The sequence below is a fragment of the Quercus suber genome, unplaced genomic scaffold, assembly GCF_002906115.3.
Source record: "Quercus suber isolate HL8 unplaced genomic scaffold, Cork oak 2.0 scaffold_544, whole genome shotgun sequence".
NCBI lineage: Eukaryota > Viridiplantae > Streptophyta > Magnoliopsida > Fagales > Fagaceae > Quercus > Quercus suber.
The window spans coordinates 401,453-422,893 of NW_027069992.1; the positions used below are offsets into that span (position 1 = coordinate 401,453).

Genomic DNA, 21,441 nt, shown 5'->3' on the forward strand with positions numbered 1-21,441 from the left:
GACTTGAAGGCATCTTTTTATCAACTTCAACCTTCTTACCATAACAATAACCGGAGCAAATCTAGTATCAGCAACTTGGAGCAATTTTAAAGGACAAAATTCATTAAACATTGCCAACCTCATTGAATGGTTCATGATAAAAACATGTATGAATAATGTATCATAAGCAATACGTGTAATCCAACTACATTCCTCATATGTAATTTCATTCTTTTCAGTGTTTTTTACTACACAAATATTCTTCAAAACTAGATTGAGAGTGTGGACAACACACGGTGTCCAAAATATTTTGGGATACTCACCTTCAATAAGAGCTCTAGCAGCCTTCATCACATTAAAATTATCAATGATGACTTGGACAACTTTTTCATGTCCAATCTCTTTTATAGCATCCTTCAACAACCCAGCAATAAAATGTTTGTCTTTATACTCACTTGATGCATCAATTGCCTTTATAAACACTGGACCCCCATTTGATGCAGCCATAATATTAATAAGAGCCCTCCTTTGTGAATCTGACCATCCATCAGAAACTATACTTACAACATTTGCATGCCAAGAGTCCTTAATTGGTTTCAAAAGTGTTTCAACGTTAGCTCTTTCTTTTTGCAAAATTGTTGTTCTCAACGCATTGTATCCAGGAGGAACATAACCTGGAATGTTATAGGTAGCAACGTATGCATAGGAATTACGATAATTTGGGTTCCTTGCAAAGTGAAATGGAAGTCCTTCAGTATAAAACATCCTAACAATTCTACTATCCAATTCAGCTCTAGCAGTATTCAGGAATGCTCTTTCCAAAGAAGAATTCGCAATCACCTCCCTCCTCTTACTATCACCCATTGCATCTATATTACCACTCTCTTCCTGTCCACGAAATAAGGGAATAGGCCCATGGCGAAGCGGGAGTAAGGGAATTCAATTTTTGCATTCTCGCTCTAACTTATCAGTCTCAACCTGATCATGCACTCTTTGCATTTTCAATCTATGGCCCGGTGTCACTTTTATATAGGCTCTAATACCTTGACCACTAATTTTTAATAAATGAGCCTTAACCTTAGAATAGGATCCCACAAAATTTCTATCACAATAGGTGCACTTAAAACATGTGTTTCCACCTAATTTAGAAGGAGAAGCAACAGGTTTTCCAATTTAGTTACATATTTCCAAAGAGGACCTTCATCTGATGAAGGTCTTGTGCGAGTAGCCTCATCCATTGAAAATTCAATGATTTTAATTTAAGTTGTTTAACCTACAAATAATTTGACAAATATATAATAACTAAATAAGAAATCAACTCAAGTCTCAACATTACAACTTAATAGCTTATATAAATTTAAAAAAAAAGAAAAAGATAATAGATACAAATTGAGGGACAGATATAGAATGAGCAATAGAGCATGTGAGAGTATAATGGAGGGTGAGAATGAAAGCAAAATACCTGAGTGAGCTTGGGACTCAGGTTAGTGAGCTTGAGACCAAGATTGAAACCAAGAGATGGAAAGTGAGCCTGGGCAGTGAGGCAAAGGAGAGATGGAGGGAATTTGAGTGAGTGAGTGAGTGCAAGAGTCGTGGGTTAGAGAGAGAGAGGGGAGACGAAGAGTGAGAGAACAAAAGAAGCAGAGAGTTTGAGATAGGGATTAGGTTTTTTTTTTTTTTTTTTTTTTTTTTTTTTTTTTTTTTTAAAGTTGCTTCAAAACAGTGAGTTTTGCAAAATTTTTTACTTTTTCTTAACACGTATTTCGGCCTGATTCTACACGAATCGAAAAACGGGGGAAAAAAAAGACTCACCATGAACACGTGTGCAGCCACATCAATGGCCGCACGGTGCGTCTGTGCGTGTCAAGTGCGGGTGCGGCGGCCCTGGAGCCGTACCCGTGCTTCCCAAGTTAGGAACCCCACTGTCCAAACCTTACAGCTGGCCTAGTTTGTTGTTTCTCCACCAGTAAAGCCCGTTTGTAGGCTTTTGACATGTTCCACAATGATTGAAGGCTAAAGACATCTTGGATGGATGGCTTCAATCCACTCAAGTACCTTGCAAGCATTTGTTCTTCACTTTCATTCAAAAATGCCCTTACTACATGTTGGTGAAATGCCTCCATATACTCCTCTACACTTCCTTCTTGCTTAAGGTTGTGTAGGTCTCTGTAGAGCGATTAGGTGTATTTGAAAGGAAGAAATTCCTCATGGAGCTTTTTCTTCATCTTCTCCCAACTCTTGATCTTGACTTAACCACTTCTTTGGCTGGAAATTTGCAATTGTTCCCATAAAGAGAAAGCTCTCCCTTTAAGGCGAATAGAGACTGGCTTCACTTTCTTTTCATCCATAACTTCATAACAATCAGACATCCTCTCAACGGTGTTAAGCCAATCTACAAAGTCTTCTGATTTGGCACTCCCTTGAAATTCTAGAATTTCAACCTTGAAGTTGTAGTCAAGCCTTGGTTTATTTCTTTCCACGAAAGGCCTACCCTTTGGAGGAACTCCAAAAGAGTTCTCAAAATGAGAATGAGAGTCATCAGACTCATCGGTAGCCTCATGAGGAGGCTGCATATGCTGCACCACCTCTATAAGTGACGCAACTTGTCTCCTTAATTCAGCAATCTCATCTCCTTTCTCTATATTTTGATTTCATCCACCATTCCTCCCCCCCGGAAGGTTGGCTTCAACTCCTTCCCCAACATCCATTTGATTCCTCCTTATTCCACCTCTCCTTCCTCTCCTTCTTTGGGACATTAGAAGCTTCACAATCTTTGAAAAATTGTAGATAGCAGCAACAAAACAAGTGATTAAATTTGTGATGTTTTGTAGCAACTACATAGATTTGATTGGCACAAAGAACCTAGATCTAAATTCTAGGATCTTGAATGGAGGGAGAAAAGGAAAAAAAAAAAAAAAAAAAAACAAGGAAATCTAGGACTCAAATGATTTATTAGTAGGGAAAAAGATGACTAGATATGTGCTCTGATACGAAATGATGGAAATCAAGATCAAATAACTGAGAACTTGAACTAGAATTGCCTTAGGATTAAGTATCAAAGTTGTAATTACAGAGAAAATAACTAGAGAAACTAAGTTTCTCTCTAGGTCTGAAACTAAGTTAGTTTACATGAAAAAACTAATTATACTCTTACATAACAAGCTTATTTATATTATTAAACTACTAGGAAATAAGCTAGCTAATAGTTAATCTAGGCAAGCTATCACAACATAAGTCAAATAAAAAATTAATGAGAATTATGATCTAAGAAGTCAAAATAAGGGGCTGACTGGCTATCCTAAAAAGTCAGAAAAAGTGGCTGGCTGTTTAGGTTGTAGAAAGTGGTTGGTTGTTAGTCCTAAGAGTAGAGGGGGTTGGTTGGCTGGCCTAAGGGTAGAGGGTAACTACATTAATTTGGAGTGGGGTTGCGATCTGGGGTGTGGGAACCTGTTGCATGTTGGCCTGGGGTGGGATCAGAGGGGTTGGGTATGTTAGGGTTTTGTTATGTGTGTTGAATATTAGCTCTGATACCATGTTAAATGGAGAATATTATCAAACGCAATGTGTTATACCATGTTGTGTATGCTAGAGTGGATGCGGAAGAGGAAGCATAGAATAGGAACATCAAGAACACGAGGGTTACGTGGTTCAGCCTTGACGGCCTACATCCACGAAGGAATCCCTTAAGGGTTACATCTTTATTGTGTAGGAGTGTAGTACAATAACCTGTGTTACAATGAACCCTAACATGAGTATATATAGGCGACTAAATCCTAGACTACTAGTACAAGCAGGAATGGGCTTGGGCCTATTACATTGGGCTAATATATGTTTAATATATATCTCTAACAGTGTGGTATGGTGGTGGTGGTCGTGGATATGACCAAAACAGATATGGGTGGTCCAACGTCTTCGTAGATTATAAAAACCAGGGAGATGATTGGCAAATTGAGGTTCCAAGGCATCAAAACCAAATTGGACATTGTGTAGGGAGTCTCAATATCATCCATGTTGTAAGTGCATTGGCTCTTAGTGTGGCCAATAAGGCCGCATTTGTTGCATAGCTTATGAACTTGTTCATATCGGCATTGAATCTAGACTCGTGATCCATCATTCCATCATCCATCCGAAGCATGAACCCAACTATAACGGTTAGCCAGGGATCCACACGTACTCAAAAATCGAATTCTCTCAGCAAGCTTTGGGTATTGATACTCGAGAGGTAGACCGTGGAGTAGTACCCACAGAGATATAAAGTTTAGTTGGAGTCTATTGATCACCAAGATGGGTCTCCACCTTTCCAAGACAAACAGAGTTCCATCAACTACCCACGGACCTTCATGGCAAATGTGCAATAAGTCCTCCAGAATTTCAAAACGGATGAGATAAAAGTATGAATCGTGTCCCACAACTATTACCAATCCACAAAGGCGCCATGCAGCAGTGATCAAGTGTAGTAAATGGTTAACCGAGAATTTTCAATTGTCAAGAATAAAACCAATAGCACTCATGTGCAAAAAATCGCATTGTGTTTCAACCTCAGAAATGGGTGGTACCACAATTGGACCATGCCAAGCAAAAGGGATCTCTTCATCACTGGATTGGTAATCAAATTCCAGCTCATCAGCAAATAGCTCAGCACTAGCACCTGAGTCACTGCTATCAGTTCATCTGTACTCTCTATAACTTGTATGTTGTCTAGCATTGGTCAGGCGAGAGTGTTTAGATTAAGAATTTTTGGCATGCAGTGAACAAAAGGACAGATCTAGAGACTAAAGAAAGAAAAGAAAGGAAGAAAACAAGAAAAGGAAGAGTCTAAAAGAGTCAACAGAAAAGGACAGGGAAAAGATTTTGGGAATAGAAGAACTATAGTTAAGAGAGTGAAAGGACAAAAGGAATAAAGGAGCATATTTGTTTTTAGGTTCAACTGTGGGGTGTAAGGTGAGAAGTAAAGGTTGACTGATAAGTGTGTGGACACGCAACAAGCATGCACGGAAATAACAAGTTAGGAGATGAAATGATGAAAGTATAATCAAAATTCAAACTGAAGTGATGGCTATGGTAAAGAGATCATAATGGAGAAAGGGTGTGATTGGGGGAGGGATTGGCAAGGGAAAGGTTGAGAAATGGCGGCAGTGGCAAGTTAATAGTGCCCAAAGGATTGAAGAGCTTTCACTATCGGAGAGAAAAAAGAAACATTAACATTGTCAGAAGCTTAATCATCAATCTGCTAGTCATGAAATCTTACACATTCCCATTCCTAAAATTGGAGGAAAGATAAACTATTGTGGAAACACTCAAGTTCAGGAGATTACCAAGTCAACAAAGCCTATAATCTGCTCAATAAATGTTACATGGAAAACAATCAAAATCTTGTAAGACACCTGGACACACACAATGATGTCTGGACTGTATTATGGAAGGTGAAGCTACCTCTTAAAGTACTTACTTTTGTGTGGAAATTTCTCCATGATTGTCTTCCAGTCAAGCTAAAGTTAGCTAATAGAGGTATCCCAGTTGTGGATGTTTGTCATATGTGTAATGGTGAATCTGAATCTCCTTCACACTTGTTCTTACACTGATTTGGCTAGAGCTTGTTTGGCATCTTTCAAAGCTTTCTATTAAAGCCACTGAACTAAACCAAGTTGTGGTGAAGCAATGGTTAGCAAGGTGTATTTTGACGAATAGGAAGCTGGATCCAGAGAAAATGAAAATTCTCCAAACTATGTTTACCACCTTATGGACAATTTGGAACCACAGAAACCAAGTGGTACACGAGGGCAAATGTCCTAATCCAATTGAAATTATACTTACCTCCCAAAATCTCTTGTGCAGGTACCAGAATGCCTTTAATTGTGATCAAGTTCCAGGTATTGGACCGTGCTACAACAACTTTGAGCAACTTGACTTTAGAGAATGGCAGCTTCTTATCAAGATTGGCAGCAAAAGAGACAAGAAGACTAGAAGAAGTGGATATGCATTTGAAGCCATTAACAAGGAAGGAAACAAGATCTTCATGGAATGCAATAGCATTGTCATGGCAGCCAAGGAAGCTCTGTTAGTGCCTCTTATGCAAGCTAAGAAGCTAGGATTTCACCATATCATCACACTTGCATGAAGTAAATATCTAGAGCAAGTCTGAAGCAACAGGAGAAAACCTCATTGGCAAGACCTAGCAATGCTAGCGGATCTGCAAACTCTGAGGTAGCAAGGACTAAAGCTCAGAATAATAACAGTTCATGAAGTAATTTTGACTAATGTACCTGATATGGCCCTAAGTCCTAACAGCCACAAAAATGCCTATTCACCACACATGGGTTCATCTAGATTTTTGTAATACTTAACTCTATACTCTATGCTTTGTATTCTATGTTGTTCTTAATGTTAAATTGTTAATGGAAGTATCGAAAAAAAAAATGTCTAACACAATTGTTTCGTATTTATTGAAGGAATAGCATTTTTTTTTTCCTTCCAAAAAAAAAGCTTTTTTTTATTAGAAGTATTTATCTAACTTTAAGGATTGTGATATAGGGTTTTATGATTTTAGGATTTAAGGTTTACGGTTTTTAAGAGTTTTTGTTTTTAAAAAAATTTAAAAATATATATTTTTCCTCTATCTTCATGAAAATAAATAATAGTAATATTAATAACTTTGAGTTGTAAATGATGGTATCTATATAGTTAAGGAGAAAAGACATACTCTGATCAAATTTGTGCTTTGTAGGCATATAGAAATTTCTTTTAGAAAAAGTAATGACCCCAAAAGGATTAAATTTATCTCAATTAATGAAAAAGGTGTTTTAAAGGCGATTACATGTCTGTCAAGGGCATCAAGGCTAACTTTTTTTTGGTTTAAATATACTTATTATGTAATCCGTTTTAAATAAAGCATCAAAGAAAGTTAATAAATTGTCGAGTTTTTCTAGTTAGGAAAAGTCTCCGTGTTTCACCCTAATAAATCTCCCAATGGTTTAACTTGAGCACCATAGGAGAATAGGTTTTTTTTTTCTTTTTTCTTTTTTTTTAAGGCAAGTAAAAAATTTTCAGGACCATAACTGTTTATAGCTGCTTTTTGCTAAAAAGAAAAAAAATTGTAACGAAGCAATACACTAGTTATTTTATGGTTCACATGGATATATAATAACAAACTAAAGATGGAAATTTCCAACAGACAATCTTGCCATAAGTGGTTGCGGCATTAAGTGAGAACATTTCTACCATTCATATTAATATTGTGATATTGTATGATATCCACGATAATATGATTTGTCCATTTTGGGGCTTGCCCCTCTCAGTTCTAAATTGCATCATATTATTTTGGATACTAATTCCACACAAATGGCTAGTGGCGGAGCCAAGAGTTCATCATTGAAGCGGCCAAATAAAAAATGAGATGATTAAATATTGTTTTCCACGATGATATGATATTGTCTATTTTCCCTCTCCGTTCTAAAATGCATCATACATTCATACCATTTTGGATACTAAGTCCACATTTATGGCAAATGGCAGAGCCAAGAGTTTGTTATTGAATGGGCCGAATGAAAAAAGAGACGATTAATATTTTTTTTTTTTTAAGATTTTATATATATATATATATATGGTAATTTAAATAGTATTATAAACACAAATGAATATGTGAATTAAGTACATTATAACTCAATGTGTACTAGTATATTTATATGATATATTTCATTAATTTAATTAGATTTCATAATTAAAAAAGAAAAATATGATATTATTAACATTTTTGGGTTATTTATAGGTGATTCTAATTTGAAAACACCAAAGAAATAGTACAAATAGAACTCTAATTTATTAGGTGTACCCCTTGGTTTTCAAATTAGCTTTTATTGTAAATTTCTCAATGTTAAAGTGTGTGCAACGTCGGTGAGAAGTTCTAAATGCAGGCTTCACTAGTAAAAAACCACTGTCAACTATAAAAATAAAAATTTTAAAATTTTAAAAAATTAAATATAAAAAAAAAAGTTTGAGAGGCAATTTTTTCTTTGCGTGAAAAATTAACTTTTCCAGAGTGATGCCAGATGCTCTACCATTTTACTGGCATAGTTACAAGTTTACCACTCAAGCCTAAAAAGAAGATTACAATTTTATTTTTACTACATACTTTGTATAAATAGATGTATCATCAATAACAAAAAGTAATTCAGTGTTCATATTTCAGTTGAAGCTTAGCATATAATACTCCACGAAGAAGTTAATTGCCACAAACGAAGGCACCCACACATGCATTTAGAGGCCAAATTCATCCCCTTCTAATTTTAAAACAATTGTGGACTGCATTTGCTCATGTTTGACCAACCTCTCAAGATTTTGCCATCACTGTAAGCTCAACCTTCATCATTATCATTAGAACAAAATAAAATTCAAGTGCAAACACATCTAAAAGTGAAACATTTCATCCATTGGGTCCAACCTTATACAGTTACACATAATGCCCACCACTCTTAGCTTCCAGTAACTCGGGACCAAGAATAAACATCTGTGCATACCTTTTATGTTCCTCTTTCTCTTTGAGCAACTGAGCCTCAAGCTCCTGAATTCTAGAAGTAAGACTATCCGCTTCTTGGGTGCTCTCTTCCAGGTCGACCTTTTAACAACACCGAATCAGATGTCAAAAATTAAAATAAAATAAAATAAAATAAAAACAGGGAGGGGGTTGGGGGTTGGGGGGGAGGGGGGAGTGGGGAGTGGGGGCAATCATAATGTTTGTTTAAAGGCTGCTGATATAACTGATCAACTATATCCTTAATCACATATATAATCATGGCCTTTCCTCACGGTCAACTGCCATATGGTCCAGTAAAAACCATCATAAATTGTAATAGGTTATAATAATTAAATTTGTGAAACAGTAACTTCCAAAATCTAAATTATAATAAATGTAATGACTCCAATAATACGAGGTTATGAAAATCCAAACCAATGACCACAAAACTCCATAAACTTAAATTTGCAAGTTCTCTAAAATAACATTTTTATGAAATATACATTCAAAGGAAATAGACCAAATCTTTAGACATAAAAGGAAAACACTCTATCTTCAGACCTGCGTATTTAATCTGTAATATAATAAAATAGGGTGAGCTCAACAGCCCAGTTATTAAGTCTCCTACAATATGCAAACACTTAAGGAACAAGGACATAATTACCAATACCCACAGATGTTTTAAAGACAATATTTTAGCTACAAGAATATACTTGGAATTTCCAAAACAAAATTAAGTAAAACTCAGGAGAAATAAGGCTACACATCTATGAAGACAAGTTATTGCTCAGGGGAGGAAGTCTGACTTTCATGCATGCTTTCATCCCTAGCACTCAACTCCACAAAAACCCATGCACAAAGAATTAATACTATTATAAATGAAATATATTACAATGCAAACTAATTAAAATAGATCACTAGTAATTAGTATAATAAAAAATCATGTGATCCAAACTGGGACACACTTCCTTATATCATAAGAATAAAAAATCTTGGGAACATGGGCATAATTTCATCATACTCATAAAAAAAAACACATATATGACCTGTGCATTCATTTCTCATGATTTTTGCTTCAACCCAACAATACAATTTTTTTTTTTTTTTATCGGCAATGCATTGGCATATCTTCAATCAAATGTGTATGGCTGAACACAAATTATTTCAGCCACCAGAAACTACAAAATATAACAATCGAAGTCCAGCAGAAGACATGGATACAAAATATAACCATTGTGTTCTACCATGAGATATATTTATTTCCACAAATGCAAAAAAACAATATGTTGCCAAATACTCCTTGGAGTTAAACTTGCAGGTTAAATTTATAAACAGAAATGAAATAACAAATATCCCATACATGGTGTAAATACAAGCATTCATATTTATGTGTCTGTTCTGCGTGTATGTGTTGTTGACTAATAAGCAAATGCAACAAGAGATGAGACTGACCCCTAATTGAAATTTGTGGCGATCAAGAATGTTCACATCTGACTGCACTTTCTTTAACTGCACATGGTTCCCACAAATCAAAACAGAAATTTGTTGCAGAGAGAAAGATTCTAAACAAATTCATATTGAAATTAATAGACCAAAATTTTTTTGATAAGAAAATAAATAATATTATAAAGTGCAAAAAATTGGCACAGCCTTATTTCACAGGAAGCATACAAAGGAAGAGCCAAAAAGAATTAAAATACAAGGAAATTAACTTCAAACCTGTTCCTCAAGAACATCCTTGGAATCAGTGGACACAATTTTTCCTTCTTTAACTTGATCTTCATTTCCCTCCAACATTCTCAAGCTTCCAGAGAAATCACCTTGGCCATCAAAGTCTTGCTTTTTCCTACGTTTTCTATCATTCTAAAATAAATATGCAAATATTTTGAACTCAAACATATGTGCATTAATATGAAGATGAAAGATGGGTAGCAAAATGAAAACTCGGTAGTATATTATGAACAATCAGTGTGAATTATTCACTCCAACAGATACCCACATTATCTGTTTTGTTATTAGTTAAATAACAAAGGGCATAACCATATAGAATTGGCAGAATCCCCAATTCTATCTTCCACATCCATCCAATTTGATGCAAGAAGATTAATACTTGCTGTACTTGGGTGTCTCTTTCTTTGATATCAATAAATCTTTATTACTTATCAAAAAATAAGACTAATACTTTCATTTTCTAGAGAGAGAGAGATTTAGAGAGAGAGAGAGAGAGAGAGAGAGNCATTAGAACAAAATAAAATTCAAGTGCAAACACATCTAAAAGTGAAACATTTCATCCATTGGGTCCAACCTTATACAGTTACACATAATGCCCACCACTCTTAGCTTCCAGTAACTCGGGACCAAGAATAACAGCTATTCCAAGATATACATCAAAACTCTTACTTCCACTATTAAACAATGTCCACATGCACCATCTCAAGCCCATCTACATCTACATTCTCATCATCACCCTCATGCTGCAAGCCAAATCACACTCATATCAGGCGCCTAAGTAAAGCAAAAAAGAAAAATTAAGAGTAAAATACTGAAGCTTAAATTTGATGCTGACAAGGTAATACAAGAACTAGGGAACCAAATACTATACTAAAATAAGCAAGTGGAGATAATCCAATGACCAGAAAAAGGGTAATGCTGAATGGAAAGAACAAACCAGTGAATAATTGTTTTGATGGATTGGTGGTGGTGGGGAAGTGGTAACGGCACACCAATGATCTCACATGCAGGTTCCTTCTCAATTCCTGTATCAGCAGTTTTGACCACCTCAATTTTGTCCAATTCAATTTCAACTTCTTCCTCTAATACGTGTCCAGCCATGCTGGTTGACGGTACTACAAGTGCAGACTCCAAGCCCTTCATCTGCATAGTTGATTGTGCCAAGGATTACGATGTAAGGATAATAATGAGAGTGCATTAACATGCACAAACAAGAAGAGGATTAGCCCCACAAGTTGGGTGTGGAAAATATAAAGCTGTATACACTTTGGCCCATAGCAGAACAATATTGAATTTAGAATCCTTTTTTTTTCTTTTTTTTTTAGCTGGTGGAAAAAAAGGTTAGGACTCATCCACTGCAGCTTATATTGAAATCAGCATCTAGCAAAATGAACTAGGATTTTTAAAAAAATGTGCAAACAATTGAAACAGCCCCTTTCATTTATAAAAGTCAACTTGTCAAAGACTGATAAAACTTGGCATTGGCACCTCTGCCATATACAAAGGTAAAAGTGTAAAAATGAAACCCCGCTCAAAAGTACTTATTGGTGGTGGCTTCTTGGGGGGGAGGGGGGAGTGGGGAGTGGGGGCAATCATAATGTTTGTTTAAAGGCTGCTGATATAACTGATCAACTATATCCTTAATCACATATATAATCATGGCCTTTCCTCACGGTCAACTGCCATATGGTCCAGTAAAAACCATCATAAATTGTAATAGGTTATAATAATTAAATTTGTGAAACAGTAACTTCCAAAATCTAAATTATAATAAATGTAATGACTCCAATAATACGAGGTTATGAAAATCCAAACCAATGACCACAAAACTCCATAAACTTAAATTTGCAAGTTCTCTAAAATAACATTTTTATGAAATATACATTCAAAGGAAATAGACCAAATCTTTAGACATAAAAGGAAAACACTCTATCTTCAGACCTGCGTATTTAATCTGTAATATAATAAAATAGGGTGAGCTCAACAGCCCAGTTATTAAGTCTCCTACAATATGCAAACACTTAAGGAACAAGGACATAATTACCAATACCCACAGATGTTTTAAAGACAATATTTTAGCTACAAGAATATACTTGGAATTTCCAAAACAAAATTAAGTAAAACTCAGGAGAAATAAGGCTACACATCTATGAAGACAAGTTATTGCTCAGGGGAGGAAGTCTGACTTTCATGCATGCTTTCATCCCTAGCACTCAACTCCACAAAAACCCATGCACAAAGAATTAATACTATTATAAATGAAATATATTACAATGCAAACTAATTAAAATAGATCACTAGTAATTAGTATAATAAAAAATCATGTGATCCAAACTGGGACACACTTCCTTATATCATAAGAATAAAAAATCTTGGGAACATGGGCATAATTTCATCATACTCATAAAAAAAAACACATATATGACCTGTGCATTCATTTCTCATGATTTTTGCTTCAACCCAACAATACAATTTTTTTTTTTTTTTATCGGCAATGCATTGGCATATCTTCAATCAAATGTGTATGGCTGAACACAAATTATTTCAGCCACCAGAAACTACAAAATATAACAATCGAAGTCCAGCAGAAGACATGGATACAAAATATAACCATTGTGTTCTACCATGAGATATATTTATTTCCACAAATGCAAAAAAACAATATGTTGCCAAATACTCCTTGGAGTTAAACTTGCAGGTTAAATTTATAAACAGAAATGAAATAACAAATATCCCATACATGGTGTAAATACAAGCATTCATATTTATGTGTCTGTTCTGCGTGTATGTGTTGTTGACTAATAAGCAAATGCAACAAGAGATGAGACTGACCCCTAATTGAAATTTGTGGCGATCAAGAATGTTCACATCTGACTGCACTTTCTTTAACTGCACATGGTTCCCACAAATCAAAACAGAAATTTGTTGCAGAGAGAAAGATTCTAAACAAATTCATATTGAAATTAATAGACCAAAATTTTTTTGATAAGAAAATAAATAATATTATAAAGTGCAAAAAATTGGCACAGCCTTATTTCACAGGAAGCATACAAAGGAAGAGCCAAAAAGAATTAAAATACAAGGAAATTAACTTCAAACCTGTTCCTCAAGAACATCCTTGGAATCAGTGGACACAATTTTTCCTTCTTTAACTTGATCTTCATTTCCCTCCAACATTCTCAAGCTTCCAGAGAAATCACCTTGGCCATCAAAGTCTTGCTTTTTCCTACGTTTTCTATCATTCTAAAATAAATATGCAAATATTTTGAACTCAAACATATGTGCATTAATATGAAGATGAAAGATGGGTAGCAAAATGAAAACTCGGTAGTATATTATGAACAATCAGTGTGAATTATTCACTCCAACAGATACCCACATTATCTGTTTTGTTATTAGTTAAATAACAAAGGGCATAACCATATAGAATTGGCAGAATCCCCAATTCTATCTTCCACATCCATCCAATTTGATGCAAGAAGATTAATACTTGCTGTACTTGGGTGTCTCTTTCTTTGATATCAATAAATCTTTATTACTTATCAAAAAATAAGACTAATACTTTCATTTTCTAGAGAGAGAGAGATTTAGAGAGAGAGAGAGAGAGAGAGAGAGAGGGAATTCAATCCTCAATCTAAACTCAACTCTAAAAGTCTGAAATTCACTATCAACCTATCTATACAATGCATGTACATGGATATTTATAGCCTAAGAATTTGTTATTAGTGATGACATCATCCATAACTAACTCACATTTATCACATGCTAGATTTAATAAAGCACATGACTTCTACTTCTAACAACTTCCTAAAATCTAGCATTTGCATGTCCCACTAATTAATTTTCCCTCCAATTTTGAAATACTACAAGAAGCTTGGCACTCGTGGATTTAGCTACAATAATCACATAGAAAATGTGAAAAATCAGCCCCTAGACTTGGCTGGACTTGTGCCATGTTACGTCACCATGCCACATCATCATCATCCATGTAATACATTAGACTCCAGCATCACTATTATTGTACATAACTTCATAATGTACATAATAGCACACAAAACCTTTAAATCATTCTTGAATGTATTTTAAACCAAAGGTGTTAATACGGTACTGGAGGCCATTTCGATTTGGACATGAATGCGAAATATTTTGGTACCAATGTGCCGTTTGAAGATTACTAAGGGGGCAAATTTATGAGATCACAAAACCCATCCTCGTCAAATTGTGTAGATAAACAAGCCACACGTTTTTTCCACAAAATGTTACTGTGTGTTTTCTAAGATCACAAAAGTGATGAAAGAGAAGTGTCCCTCTTAGCATGGATAGTTCTTTCTTTTTCCAAAACAATAAGATTATCAACACGTAAAGCTTCATCCATCTGATATATACATGTAAGAGCCATTTACCCCATTGCCAATCAATAATTTTATATTGCATTCATTTTTTTTACAAGTGATCAACTTTATTAAAATAAAATATAGCCTATCACATGGAAGGCATACGAGATGGGGGGAAAAGATTATAACCTAAGATTACAAGGGTCTAAGAACTCCAAGAATGAAATAAAAGACAAGATACTAGCAGACGACAACTACTCAAACAGAAACCTTAAAACACCACCCCAATAATCTCATTTTTTTGTAATTGCATTTATAATCTAAAAAAGTTACCTATTATTCACAAATGCAAAAGTAGTTAGAACTAAAATTAACCCAATACGGCATGGAAACAAAAGTAATTATATTTTATAATCTTAAAAATCACATATTATTCACAAATGCAAAAGTAGTTAGGAGTAAAATTAACCTAGTAAGGCAATAATAAAGACTTCATCTAAAATGAACTAATGCTAACCAACCAAATATATATATATATATATATAGAGAGAGAGAGAGAGAGAGAGAGAGAGAGAGAGAGAGAGAGAGAGAGAGAGAGAGAAATATATATATATATATATAGAGAGAGAGAGAGAGAGAGAGAGAGAGAGAGAGAGAGAGAGAGAGAGAGAGAGAGATATGTAGTGTAAAGAAAACATGCAAACATACCTCTTCCTCTCAAGGGATCTGGAAGAGCTAAACTCTGCAAATTCAAGTTCCACCAGAGTAAATTCAATCAGTTGGAAGTAAAAGATGAAAATAAAACTCTATTGACAACTTAATGGGAAAATTATAGCCAAAGGAGATAGGAAGAAGGGAATATGGATATATAACAAAGACTGAAGAGCTCAACCATTTATATAATGATATTCCAAAAGCCACCGACATGTGGACTAAGCACAAATAAAGAAAAGGAAGAAATATAGAAAATGAGGAAAGTGAGGAGCTTGAAGGACATTATATCTGACCACGAAGCATTTGTCGGCCTCCTGCATCTCTCACAGGTGGATACCTCCGTGATGGAGAATGCCTTCTAGCAAGCTTATCCCTCAAGTCACTACCTTGATAGTCCCGCCTGCCTGCAATAAGAAATAGAAGAATTTCATGTACGGCAGACCAAGTCAATATCAATTAATCTTTCCGAGGAAAAAAAAAAGTAGAAGACACTTTCATTAATGAGGCTAAGCTTACCATTACATGGAACAATATGAGATATATAATAATGAACATTCTTAGTGCCTTCGTGCCAGTTTCAAAAGGGTCACAAAACTACCCCCTCATATAATGAATAGATGTAACAAAACCCATGTTTGAATAGCATTGGAATAAAGGAGAGTTGAAATTCCCATCTTCTTGTTGAGAAATAAGATATATAATGCAAGCAGATAATGACGCTAAGGTTACCATTACAAGGACTAACATGAGAAACACTAATGAACACTATTAGTGCCTCCTTGCAGTCCCAAAAAGGCCCATAGAAACCCATGTGGAGCAATAAGATAAAACCCAACAAGAAGATACATCATTGGGATAACCTTCAACATCAAGTAGCATTCAATAAAGATGACCTGATATCCCTGTCTTCTTGTTCAGAATAAAGATACATAACAAGATCTGCATGGTAGATATTTCTTCAAATTGCCATATGACGATATAGTAATAATCCATCCACAAGCAATAGAGGGTTTAGTTTCTGATACTATCTCCAAAAAAATGGCATTCCTGATCAACTCATGAAATCCCATCGTGATGTGATTCAAGCAGAGGTAACAAATGAACTCAGTAAAATAAGCTTCTCAAATAAGTAACTGCAGAACTTGTTGTAACAATCTTTTGAACATTAACCAAATCCTCTTTTGTAGATAACATGAAGGAAAATATATCATGATCCTTCAAGAAATACTCTGGTGGTCCATAGATCATCACAACCATGATAAAGCTCGCCATGTAAATACAATAATCAGCATTAGGATAAACCAACCAACCAACCAGCACAATCCATTCTGAAGAAAAAAAAGCAACTAACCTTGTCAGATGCTATAAATTTTCTATCTTCAATGAAACACCCCAAACTGCTGTTAGTACAACATGTCTCTCAATCAGACATTTTGATGATACTTCCAATCAATAATTTAATAATGCTCTTCTCACATACTGCCATATTAGATGTAAGCAAGCCCTCTTGTCTGGCTTATGCAGATTCCATTGATAAATAGAAATGTCAACATACAAGTATATGGTTTTGGAATAAAAAGCCAAACTTTATACATCTCTATACCTACATCTGTACATATACACAGATTATGAATATAAGCATATAATACATACAAAAATTTAATGCATGTGATTACTTTTTATACACTGGTTTAAAGTACTGTACACATTTTTCACTATGTTTCTATTTTCCTTCCACAACAAGCCAACAGGATACAAACATCCCTTGACACACAGCACCACAAAAATGACATGCATACTTAATCAAATGTTTACATACATACATAAAGAACTGTATAATATCAATAGCAAAGCCACAAAGGGATTGCATTACTCAGCTGAGCATTAGTCCAATATTTAATAGTATTCATTACACGGTACGTATTTCTTATGTAATAACACATCATAGCATTAGCCAACCAATAAGCCCATTTTCTTTCTTGTTATTTTTTGATACGTGTACTGTATATATATATATATATATATATATTACAACCTAAAAAGCACGGACGCTTCATTTGGGGGTGCCATGCCTGTGTCATACTGGCTGTGTCATGTTATATTTTTTCAGAAATTGCTCATGTCTTACCCGCTAAGCAACTACTATACATAAACAAACACCAATTTGTAAAATTCAAACTAGTCAAAATCCTCTACATATGTGACTCACATATTAAAAAACATGACCCCAAAAAAAATCTAATTAAAAATATATGAAAAATAACAGTTTATCCACCTTTGGTGGGAGATATGTTTGATTTGCCAACCTGTTTTTTTTGGGAAAGTAACATTTAACCCACTTGAGGCTCACTTCAATTAACTCCCCACTAATACTTTTTGCTTAAACATCACTCTGCAATCAACAATTATAATCTCTGCAAGTGGTTAAAGGTGTCATTTTTTTATTCTTTATTACTGAGCAGGTGACAGCTCAAGCCTAAGCCATAGCTATAGATTTTGAAGCTTATTGACATTAATACCAATTCAAAACAAATAAAATTGAAAAGTAATGAAGAAGCAAGCAAGAATATAGTACCACTATAAGAGGCAGAGAAACCTCGGAGCTCCGAGTCACCATGCGCGAAGGAGCAACTTTGGCGCGAACACCTGCCCTTCTGATACAAAACGCACAGCTTCGTCTTGAATAGCTTCCTCTCAACCATGGCGCTATATAAATAGTAATTTGTATATATAATTCCGAAATCTCAAAACCGCGGGTCGTCGAAGCGAGAATGAAAACGCCGACTGTGTGAGAATGTGAAATGATATCAAGTTCTGCAAATGTTAAACCGAAAACGAACCGTCTAGGGTTAGGTATGCGAAAGATGATGAAGATGAAGAGGACGTACCTTCGAATCTTTGATTGTGTTGTTTGAACTTCGGTGAGTGAGCGAGTGAGGGAATGATTATTAGGCGATGAGAGAAGATAAAAAGTAAACAGGGGTGCGGTTTACTTGTTTTTGACTTTTTTTTTTTTTTTTCAAATTAAATTATTTGTGTGAATGTTGGGGCTTTCTTTTCTTATTTTTTTGGGATGGTTTAAGAGGTGTTCTTTCAAGGTTTACATTCTCGGCCCAACCCAACATTCATTTCTAATCTTACATTCCTACCCCAAGAGATATATGTGTTTTTATTTCTTTAATTTATTTGAATCCTCTATATATATATATATGTGTGTGTGTGTGTGTATTTATTTTCTTCCAATAGCTGTAAATTTTATTTTCCTGTTAAAATAGGGTTGCCCAGTAGAACCCTCAACCTAATGAACTCGCTCGACCCAAACTGACATGTTTGGATTCAAGTGGTTTCAACCACAAATGACAATTGGCGAAGGTTCCAATGTTTCAAAACTTGCCTTGAATTGAGTGTCGATTACCCCCACTTGGGAATCCGACAAAACCAACTCATCCAAGCTCCTATGTTTTCCAACAATTTCTCCACCCATATTTGGTGGAGATCTTGAGATTTCCAACAAAACCCAACTGTTTTTGCACTTCATAGACACCATAAGCAAGTTTTAAATGAATTTGATCGCTATTGAGGTATAATTTTTTTCACACATGCCATATGCCCTAATCCTATTCTATCTTATTTATCCACTCGCCAAAAAATAAAAATCCAAATATCACCCATAAATCATATTGCGCCTCCATAAATATTTCTCATCCTATTACCAAATTGGTCCATAAATATTTCTTATCCCATCACCAAATTAGTTCACAATATATTTCATATCCTATTACTAAATTGGGTCACAAATTAAACCATTACCGTAAAAATAACATATCTTATCATGTTTTAGCATTGCTTATGGCAAAGCCCAAAACCGGTTAGCATATTCCATTCCTATTGATGATGCTGAAAATGTCACCAGTGAGTCACACAATGCTCGTACACTCGATATGTTATTTGCACAAAGAAAAAGAGAAGACCTAATGAAGAGCACCAATGTGGTGCCGGGCAAATACCCTCCGAAGGTCAAGTTAGAACTTCTTACAACTCTAGAGTGCTAGAGAGGGTTTAATAATACGTACCTTGATTTGTGAGAGTATTGGAGTTTTTATAGTAGTAGAGGGTTAACCATCTCTTCCTTGGGCTAGAAGTCCTTTCCTTATAGGAATCCTAATGAGCGTATATTACGGAATTTTTTCCTTGTAGGATACTAGCATTAAGCGTGGGATACAAGACATTTCCTTATTTACTCATGTGTGGTGACCAAGCCAAGATTTCATTAAGACCATCAGCTTCAAGATCGTCAGCTTTCCTTATTCCCTTCAGCCTTTATGGCGTCAACTTCTTGATGGTGTTACCTCCTAGGTGAGCTAACTTCCTTCCTGTCAAGCCACTATCCGTCAGTTTTTTGGGTCTTCAGTGTCCCTCATAATTTACCCCGTCAGCTTAAGCCGTAGGACCTACTCTATGATCAAATCCGACAGGCTAAATCCAAAGCGTCTTGCATGCTATAATTTTACTTATCAGTTGCCCCGTACTCCATATCTCTAGGCCTGTTCAAGAATATACCGGCACCGACAAAACCGGTCTAACTGCACCGCCCTGCCCCGCTCAGAGCTCCACCGAAGGTTTTCGGCACGGTGGTCGGTGATGGATCTTTAGTACCGACGTCGGACCGGTGCAGCCATTGGCGTTAAGAGTTGCATACTGACGAAGACCGAACCAACCCGACATGTTTTATGTATATATGTTAATATATGTATAAGAAGAGCTAAAGAGGCCTCGGTGAAGAGTCTAACGTTCTAACTTCTAAGAACTAAGAAGTAAGAAGACGCAGGCAACGTTCATCCTTGAACACTAAACAGGGTCGTCCTTATCAAAAAAAAATTTGAATAAAAAAAGAGTTAACGTGTGTGAGCTCCTTTTTTAAGTCAAGAAATGTGTGTGTGTGTCAGGAGGAATAGTATGAGACTTTGAGTGGTCATGTCTATAAGTAACTCTAGTGTTTTCCACTTGCAATTTTTGAAAAAAATATATTAAAAAAAATGTTGTGGCCGTATGAGTTAGTGTGTTACAATCAATCAATCATGCCACTTGTGTTTTTTGAAAAAATAAAAATAAAATAAAAAAAGAATGCCTGTCACAGTGAGTGCAAGATATTTTTTTTCTCTATTGATCTCAGCCACACGTCTTTTTTCTTAAGTCTCCTGCTCAGCTGCTCTCAATTGTCCTCTTTACTCTTTAGACTTTTGCTCCTCTCAAGTCTCACACTCTCACCTCTCAGACTCATAAGTTAGTCATCACTCAGCTCAGTCTGACAGGTGGTTTGTAATGGGTTTTAATATTTGGATTTGTAATGGGTTTTGAATCTTTTGATATTTAGATTTGATCTTAGTTTTGATTTGTGGTTTGAATCCTTGAGTTTTCTAGGTTTGATTTGGTTTCAGATATCTCTTCCTCTGTGTGTGTGTGTGTGTGTGTGATAGACAGGTGGACACTGACCACCGCGCCGACTAGAACTGCCACCGATGTTGCTGGAGAACCGTTCCTCAAGTGCGGCGACGGCTTGGGTTTTTAGGAAACTGAAGATTCTACTGCGGTGCAGAAATGGCCACAAAAACCGGCCGCACCGCACCGTGTACAGCCTTACATATCTCGGTCAGTTTAAACTGACGGGTTATGGAGTTATATTTTTTGTTGCTAACATTCACTTTGGCCAGGAGAGAGGAAATAATTTAAGGGTGATTCCTCAAGCAGTTAGTATTAAATGCTCGGACACGTGACACATTCTGGTTGGCTCCTCTTCTGGACGAGGGCATCGCTTCGACTTTTGTGCATTTCCCCTTTATATATAACCTACCTTTTTTCCTCATTTCTCCTATTTCATTTTTATTGATTCCTGGAGAGAAGATCCATCACTTTTGTTCCATCGATTCACCCACATCGTCACCTGTGCTGCTGCCGTCGCTTTTAGAACCGTCGCCCGTTTTAAGAAGCTTGTAAGTTTATATATATATATATATATGCTTTTATTTCGATTGATTTCTCTTATAGTGAGGTCGTCATCTTAGGTGCTTAGAATAAATCCGTCACTTGTAGGTAGTCAGATGTCAAGTGATGCGTTGAGTGATCAGTCGTCGATCCGCGATGGAGTGGGCTACGACGAGGTATTTGGTTCAGGTC

General features: G+C 35.7%; 2 protein-coding genes across 2 annotated transcripts; both read right to left on the reverse strand.

Moving 5' to 3' along the window:
- Positions 1 to 8,425: 8,425 nt before the first annotated feature.
- On the reverse strand, positions 8,426 to 18,296 carry LOC111996082 (uncharacterized). The gene is made up of 10 exons (XM_065764192.1): positions 18,156 to 18,296; positions 17,843 to 18,051; positions 15,561 to 15,671; positions 15,262 to 15,295; positions 13,319 to 13,454; positions 12,772 to 13,108; positions 10,488 to 10,492; positions 10,208 to 10,351; positions 9,941 to 9,997; positions 8,426 to 8,590 (listed from the first exon to the last, which is right to left on the reverse strand). The coding sequence occupies exons 2-10, from the start codon at positions 17,967 to 17,969 to the stop codon at positions 8,426 to 8,428; spliced, it is 1,116 nt and encodes a 371-aa protein (XP_065620264.1). The 5' UTR covers positions 17,970 to 18,051; positions 18,156 to 18,296.
- On the reverse strand, positions 10,753 to 11,396 carry LOC136063579 (zinc finger CCCH domain-containing protein 13-like). The gene is given in 3 exon segments (XM_065764194.1): positions 10,753 to 10,962; positions 11,157 to 11,194; positions 11,197 to 11,396. Coding segments are annotated over 3 exon segments (276 nt in total). The 5' UTR covers positions 11,369 to 11,396; the 3' UTR covers positions 10,753 to 10,896.
- Positions 18,297 to 21,441: the final 3,145 nt, after the last annotated feature.